Here is an 8,516-nt window from a genome sequence, read left to right as displayed (position 1 = left end):
TAGAATGTCTTTTTAAAAGCAGCAATTTCCTATCTTGTAAACTTCCATTTTTACAATACAGCACTGTTAAGAGTAAAATCCAAAAGAACTGGAGTCTACACTGTGGCCATGAGCAAGTAGAAGTCCTTATTCCTCTGCTATGATTGGTCCAGTTTTCCTTTTTTGCTTTTAGTCCAATGTGCAGCAGTCTTTAAAGGTGCTTGGTTAGGGAACCTAACCATCAAGTGGTGAATTATAAAATTTATTTCCTGCTTTCAAACACGAATGGGTAAATCTGTTCCACGGCACTGGCAACTGCCTTTACGTTTGGCCCTGAGACATATTAAAAATAATAAAAATAGTAGGAAGAGAAAAATTAGGGAAACAGAAATTAAACCAATAATATCTTCAAAATAACATTAACATTTTTAGCTACTTTTTACTGTAAACATAAATAGTTTCTCCCCCATTTCTCTCAACTTAAAGTGTTCCTCTGATCACTTTTACTTCCAAGAAAAGACTCTGCAAGATGTTCTACACCAGTCAATTAGACTAAAAATAATACTGTAATTTAATTTCATAACAACTTGGGGGCTTTTTGATTTACTGGCTTAAACAGTCAGCCCAGAAGGCAGAGGCTGAGTAGCAGAGGTAAAATAAATACTTAAGCTAATCTTCTAGGAATTTTTATTACTGAAAGCCTAGGCATTTTTGTACATTGTTTTAAAAGCCTACCAACAAAAACTACTGCTAAATAACTCCTGATTTAACCCAAATGTTTTACGCTAAACTATTATTTTTTTCAAGAGTACAGACTCCAACTCTTTAGTCTAGATTTTGCAAATAGATTCACCATTGGTCTTAAGGTAAAACCTGCAAGTCACGGAATGGTTATGGTCTCAGGATGAAGCATCTGAAGGTTATCTAATATGATCTACAAGCATTTGGGGAAAGAAAAAGAAGAATGAACTTACTACAGCGTTTTATGCAATGAACAATTATGACTGAAAATAAGCAAGCAGTGACATGCCAGAAATTCATCCTGGATAGTAGTTTGGTGATACAGATAAATGAAAATAGCAATTTCTCACACGCTTTGATGCCTGTGATTTGCAGGGATTTTTTGCCTCATGTTAATACTTCCAAACTTTATTCCAAGTATAGAGAACTGTTCTAAATGGTTCCCAAAAATCATAAATAAGTTATAAATTGCTTTAAGTGATTCTGAGAATATTGTTTTAATTTACATGCTCAGTCAGGAAATGGAATGGAATAGGATTCTTCCTCTATTTTCAAACCTGTCAAGTTGATTAAACACTGGCCTAAAACAAGCCTGGTGATAGACACCTGCCTTCTGTGCAGATACTGCACCTTCCTTAAATTTGGCTACTATTATGTTGGAAGTGCAAGTGTTAGAGAAAGATACAGGGTTGTAGAAATTATATATATGGGGGTTTGTTTTGTATCATTTTAACAGTTACTGTACTCTCAAAAAAAATCTGACTTTTCATTTCTGGAAACCTGTGGTGGACACATCACAAGCAAACATAGCAAAGAGTGGAAAACAAAAATTAAGAGAGGGGAAAAAACATGGCATGGCATCTCCAAGACCCAGGAAAATCAAATCTCTCATTACATGACGAAAATCACTGATGACTAGAACCATCTGGTGGTTCTCTTTCAGTTGAGTCTTAACAGAAGAAAGCACAAATCTGAAGAATTCAAGCGTTAGTTAACCTCACTTATGACAAAATGCTATGCTATCCTTAAAGTTTTCATAAATCTCCAGTCATACACATCTATTTATGAAAGGTATGTTAATGCTACCTGCAGTGTACTTTACAGCACCATAAAGCAAAAAAAAAGACAATTCTAATATTCAAATAAACAATAAATACCTGCACTCCAAAGTCCTATCTCACTTTTGTTTTTATAAAAAAGAGACTATGTACATCCAGTTATTTTTCAACCTACCAATAACAACACTTTCCCTACAACTCTTCCAGAACTTGCACTCAAAAACAAACTAAGTGCTAGCACTGGGAAACAAATTCTCTTCAACATATCTCTTTTCAACATCTTCCTTTCCTAAAGCTACTGACTCTAAAGTTAAATATTCCCAACAAGTTAAATATTTATTTTTGACATCAAAATACCTGTAACTGTGATACTGCCTGTGGAAAAAATCTGTAAGGTAGCTCGGAGATTTTTTATTCTGTAACATACGGCAGGATGAAGTTCTGGTTCATAACTAGAAAACAAAATAAAAGGTAAAAAAGATAGATCTAGAACTGAAAATGAAAAGCTTAACAAGTATACCAAGACAATAAAACCTACCGTACCTAGCATGAGGTCTGTTATTCTTCGTAAATTCTGGCAATCTGATCTCAAAGGGCATGTTGCACACTGCTAAAACATTCACAACTTTAAAATCTGTGAAAATTACCTTTTCAAAAGAGAGGGGGGAAAAAAGACATTAGAAATTCAGCTTACAGAAAGGCAGAGATATGGGATGCAGAAAAAAAAAGAAGCGTATTAGTTAGAATTATTTTGCTGACACTTCAAAATGAAAAAGCAATTGATTTATTTCAAATAGGAATCTCAACAGTACTTAACAGACTCCAACTGCTTCCTTTATCCTTCTCTGGTACAGTAACTGTTGAAGTAGATACTACACTGTTACATTACATGGTTATAGTACAGCCTGAGAGAGAAACAGCTCACATTGCTGTACTAAACACCTCCAAATGAAAAACAAACTAAATTAAATAGCTCACGAAACACTGAAATAAGCAGAGAAAAAGCTTAAACTTAGTTGTTACAAGAATCCTACACAATTTGAAAACTTCTTCAATGCCTTATTGCTATATAACATTTTATCAAACCCAATGAATAAGAAAAAGGGTGATAATTATTTTGTTTCAAATTTCCAGTGGCCAGTACATCAAGCTGTTTCTCTACTCCATGACTTTCTGAAACCCAGCTAGAACTACTGGCGTTCAATTATTCTTTATCACTTCCATTTTGGATGACAATAAAGCAGACAATTCCTAAACCAACAAGAAGTTAGTGCTGGCGATATCTCTAAGAAACTTTTGTTCATTTTCTGAGATTGCCTGAACTTAAAATGACCATTCCTCAGTCAAAACTTTATTTAGAGGGATACTACCAGCAGAAGCAATTTATCCTTATAAAAGGTCAACTATCAATTTCATCTTCAAAGCATGTTCCACTTAAACTGTTCACTTTTATTATAAACTCTGTGCAAACCCTGGAAGCACTGTTCACCTCACTGATTTAATGTTCCATTCCAACTTCAAGGGGCTAGGTTTCATGTGTGCATTCATAAGAGTGTCTAACTTCTGCTTGGGTCTGATGCAGCATTACCAGGATGCCTGTCACAACTGCCTTTATTTACTACAACCACAGCTAGCCCCTGCCTGCCAAAGGACAGGCACTGTGTCTATTTAACTACCTGTCCATAAACAGCACAACTGACTGCCAGGAAGTTTTAGGGTAATAAAATGTGTCATTTTAAGTCATTCATGTTGCTGTTTTTCAGCCTTAACTATGAAATGCAAATGGTGGTGTGTGCCTGATAATGTTAACCTCCCATCAGAAAAAAGAGGGGTTTCATGTCCAAAGTATTTTATTTGGTTTATTTCCTGCCTTGCCACCTGACAGTGCAGAAGCACCTTCCCCCTCTCCTTAATTACAGAAGCTCAAACTTGCACTTAACACAGTAGACATATATCTACTATTTCATCAGAAATGAGGAAAATTATGTTCAAACGACAGTTAAGATTTATGCTCTTCAGCACTTCTTCCAAATAAATCTTTCAAGATATTGTAAATGCTGTTCAAAAAACATCTGTAGGTGGTTCATTTATTAAACAAGTTTTGTTGCTCATTAACCAGCGAAGAAGCACTGCTCTGAGCTGCCAAATGAAACTCAAATCCACAAAATAAATCAGCTCCTCTTTAACCAGCATCTGGAAAACGTATGCAGACACAAAAGGGGTATCTGAAGGAAAATAGGTTCACTGCTAAATAATTGCTGCGCTCCCTCCTTTTTCTTTCTTTCTAATAAACAGACTACCAGCCTTGCTCAAGTCATACAAGTCCTTTTTCATAAGAATTACCTGAAAACCTAGTTTCTGTAGACTACGAGCTAATCGTCTGGCACCGAATTTAGCTTCTTCTTCACTATAAAGGGGAGAGAAAAGAATCTAGCATTAACAGAAACAGACTGTATGTTTGTGTGCACACATACCATAACAGCTACTCAGACTACAAACCAAACACAATCACATGGACAGCCTTCATTTTATCCTAATGTACACATTACATTTTAACTATCCAGATGGGTTCTTTATGCCCCGTTTGAACAGTATCTTCACACTTGGCCCCAGCTGAAGTGGGAGATGTATTTTGATCATACATGATACTTAAATACACTCAGGAGACAAATACAATCACAGCTAGTCTGGAGTTAACATTCTGAAAATCATCTTCTATTTTGAAACAAAGATCATGAACAGAAAGCAGGCAAGTTTATTACTGTACCTTATCCTTACTCCACAACACAGACACAACTTAAAGGAACTCAGCTCTTAAGAATTTAGCAAGTCTCAGATGCATCTAACCTGACAGTCTGCATTTGCTTCTTTCCAGTCCCTCAATACCGTATAACTCAATTAAATTCAGGAAGGTTTTCATGAAAGAGTAAGAGATATCTCTCCTTCAAAAAATGTCATTCCTTCCCAAGTTTCAAGCTCTGGCTAAAACCAGAATTTTTAAGAGACCTGTCAAATAAAGTTTCTAGTATTATCTTTGTAAAATAGTTTTCACTGCTGGTCTCCCAGAAGGCTGAACTGATGTTGCTTAAGATTTCAACTCAGTCTGAGGTAGACATTTCACATACAAAATTTCCTCCTAACCATGCAGCTTGGCTAGGATCTATGTGTAACCCAATGTGAGTGAATCTCAGCAGCGGCAATGCTGCCTCTTGACATCTTTTTCATTGCTTTAAAATAGACAAGAATTTACATCTAAAGAAAGAATCCTCATAAACTCACCTTGTGGCTCCTGTGCAAATAACTTTTCCTGAGGACCAAATCGTGGCCGTAATCCTAGGTTTCCTAAGCTTCATTAACACTTTCTAAAAAAGAAAAATAGAAGTGGAAGAGCTGGGAATTAGTGGTAGCTCAATTTCGTACTGGAAAAGAAATAAACAAACAAATTGTTAGACAAATCAACTGTTACACTAATACTTCCTTTATTTTTGACAGCCCTGAACTGTCCCTTCATCTCTTTCAGTAATTAAAAAGCAAACCAAAAACAATAAGCAAAACCAAATGCAGCTCCTGAGAAGAGCAAAACATGCAGGTAATAACTCAGCCAGTTTCAGCATTCAGAAAATAGATTAAATGAAACTATTCTCCCTGAATAAAACGCTGAAAGCAATGAGCATTTTACTAATTTTTTCTTATTACAGTGACTCCCAAATTGCTGACTTCTCATCAGGATATATTCTCTTGACAAAATTATCAAAAGGCAGACAATACTGACCATGAGGTATAGGAGTTCTCATCTCATACTAAATACTCACTTCACTATTTGCAGTCTTCTGAGACACTATTTACCCACTCGTATGTTTAGTATATGACACACCAAATGTCTATGACAGAAATTCTGAAATAAAACTGTGTTTTTCTCTATCCACCATACATGGATAGCTGACAAAAAATATTTATCTTAAGGAATATTCTTAAAAACAGTAATTGAGGCATGTTAAATCTCTTACCCCAACATCACGCTTGTAAATCACATTTGCTCCCTCTAGCGCGATCTTCCTCAAGTTTAAATGACATCTTGTTCTAAAAACACACACTACATTTGTGATTAAAATGTCCAATGCAACATCACTGTCCGCTTCCATTGGGGTGATTTACAACTCAGTTCTCCCACCAGCTCACCATGAAGATCACATCCTGAGAAATGAAAATTATAGTTAAACATACCAGTAGAAAATGGCCTATTAATGCCACTGCATACAGCCTTCCTTTAAACGAGACAAAAAGCAGAAGTGATTACACTCTGACTCATCTAAGTTAACTGTGTGTGGGAAGGGTGGGTGTCTGTATGCTAGAAAATAGGTTACTTGTTTAAAGCCATGTTGCCAGACTTAACAGAAATGAAGTGTGTATACATATATATAATATTTAAACTTGCCAGTTAAATACGTTACAACTCTTACCAACTATATTAAGGACACAGTAAAGATTACTGAAACTTTTTCCATAGCTCCAGTGGATAATCTTTCCTCAACTCATTTGAGGATGTCATTAGACACCTCAGGAAAATGCATTTCTCTGACTGCTGAAGTTGATAATTCTGAACAGCTTGACATTTGTGTTGGAATGGATGAGCCTGCTGAGTAACTTTGAACTAACACGGGTTACACAAACTGCAGTCCTGTAGACAGCTTGCTATCACAGCTTTCTCATCTTCATCCAGCACTCTTGGCCTATCTCTCCCAGTATAACAGCGTAATGCAAACTACACAAAATGTCCTGGTGGCAGTAACAGCCTGGGCTGAGCTGCAGAGGCCTCTCACCCCCTTCTGCACTGCCCACAGGAACTGCACTGAATGAGCGTATTGTACATGCAGGGCAAAACAGAGTGGTTATGAGGAAAAGGATGAGTTAATCATGAAGGCACAGGATGGTTGCCCAGTGCATGCACAGCACACCTAAAGCACCAGGAAGTGTCCAGTCTGCCTGTGCACATTGAAGGTGACACTCCCAACACAGCTCAACTGGAGAGAAGGATCACGAGATGAAGACTTGGGCTACCATTCAGCCCAGTGCGAGGCTGCTTGACAAGCGAAATATTTGAGGAAAGGAGAGAAGAGAAAGATTGGTATACAGTAAAAAGGACTTCTATCAAAAGAATTCATTCAGTAATTTTTCTTTGCAGAACAATGTAAAAATCCTAGTTTCACTCCAGGAACAGCAGAGCATAGCCTAAGAGACAGAGGCGGTATTATCTTGATCCATTCAGCTAAAATTTTAGCAGCATTTCATCCAAAAGGAATGCAACAGAAAGTAAAGATAAAAATCAAAATAGTCAGATATATGAAATGCTCTACACAGTTATTGCCATGGAGGAAGCAGGAGACTACAAAAAGAGAACAGCAATATATGTAAATAGGCTACAATGTATTTATATCACTTCAACTGTTTTGGCCTTACATTCTATATCAGAAATCTTCAAGATACAAAATTTCATCTGACTATGACCTTCTAAACATCATGCCAAAGTCTCTAATTGAAAACTCAGTCAAAGTCCACTTTTGACTACAATTCACTGACAACACAGAATTAATAAACTACAAGGCAGGTGTACATAATGTACTCGGTCAACTGCTGTGACAGTTGCTGCTTCTACTGTGCAGCTTGTTCCCAGCTCAAAGAATTATTCTGTAAATGTTGCCTTGTCCAATGTAAGGAAAAAACAAGAGATGAAAACACAGAAGAGAGATGAAGAAACAGCAAGAGAAAAGCAGAAGAAACAAAGGCTATGTGTTGGGGGGAAAGCAGAGGCAAAGAAGAGAAGAAACAGTAACTAATTAGTATTCCTGGATCCTTCTTTTTAAACAAAAAATTATATAAATTCCCAAAGTTAGAAATTACTTATCCCATCTGGTTTTGATGGACTACTACAGATTGGGTTAGCAATTTATGGCACTAAATCCAAAGATAGCACATGTGCAGATTTTGAATGGCATGCAGGCAGGGCCAGCACAGAGCTGGAACCCATGGCATCCTCAGAGAGGCATTGGTTTTCCACCCTGGCTCCAACTCTTGGCTCTCACTGAGTTCACTTACTGGAACCCAGGAGTGATTGCTATATGTGAAAACAAGATACCTCAGATCAGCAGCGTCTCCCAATTATCAGCAGGTTTCTGCTGGCACCCTCCATCTCCACACTTTGAATTAATATCAATGCCATACATAACACTGTTGAAAGGTTGCTAACTGCTAAGCAAGCTGTAATACCATATGACAATGTCCTCATAAAATTCTGATGGCTTGTCTTACATCGGGGAGAAAAGTCATGTGCTTATTCAGAACAAAGGAAAAGGTGGTTGAAAGAGAGGAAAATTAAAATTTAAAAGGAAAAGATTTCTCCTTAAACAGGGCTCTACAGGCAAAAAAAGAATATTAGCATGCTGTGAAGCTAGCTGTCAGTAAGGATGTTTTCAGCAATGCTGGTGTACCTTGGTTAGAAGTACAGTCTACTCTCACAGGTTTTAATGGGAGAAAAATCACACAATTTCACAGTAGTGTGCCCCCATTTTCATTACCATGTTCTGAAAGCTCAAGACAACAGAAATTTAATTTGAGCTGTAGCTACTGTTTTGTGATATTCACTTAAAAAGGGACATAATTCCTTACGGAAGTTGTATCTGGACACAGCATAAAAATACTGAAAACTGCCTTTACTTTAATGTTACTTGAGCCAACAGAAGC

At 36.9% G+C, this 8,516-nt stretch overlaps 1 protein-coding gene across 1 annotated transcript; it reads right to left on the bottom strand.

The window, feature by feature from the left end:
- Window positions 1-241: 241 nt before the first annotated feature.
- TBPL1 (TATA-box binding protein like 1) lies at window positions 242-5,920 on the bottom strand. Its single transcript, XM_054398165.1, has 6 exons — window positions 5,786-5,920; window positions 5,058-5,140; window positions 4,122-4,185; window positions 2,322-2,425; window positions 2,136-2,230; window positions 242-312 (listed from the first exon to the last, which is right to left on the bottom strand). Exons 1-6 carry the CDS (start codon window positions 5,918-5,920, stop codon window positions 242-244), a joined length of 552 nt encoding a protein of 183 aa, XP_054254140.1.
- Between the last annotated feature and the right edge of the window lie 2,596 nt (window positions 5,921-8,516).

The sequence above is a fragment of the Indicator indicator genome, chromosome 2 (genome assembly GCF_027791375.1).
Source record: "Indicator indicator isolate 239-I01 chromosome 2, UM_Iind_1.1, whole genome shotgun sequence".
NCBI lineage: Eukaryota > Metazoa > Chordata > Aves > Piciformes > Indicatoridae > Indicator > Indicator indicator.
This window is presented reverse-complemented; position numbering and strand designations above follow the sequence as displayed.

Bases quoted from the DNA above. Each gene is read 5' to 3' on its own strand.
- TBPL1 (XM_054398165.1), bottom strand. From the start codon at position 5,920: ATGGAAGCGGACAGTGATGTTGCATTGGACATTTTAATCACAAATGTA. The intron at 2,426-4,121 runs GTAATTCTTATG...TCTTTTGAAAAG, and splicing joins TACAGAAACTAGGTTTTCAG to GTAATTTTCACAGATTTTAA. The intron at 2,231-2,321 runs GTACGGTAGGTT...TTTGTTTTCTAG, and splicing joins AATAACAGACCTCATGCTAG to TTATGAACCAGAACTTCATC.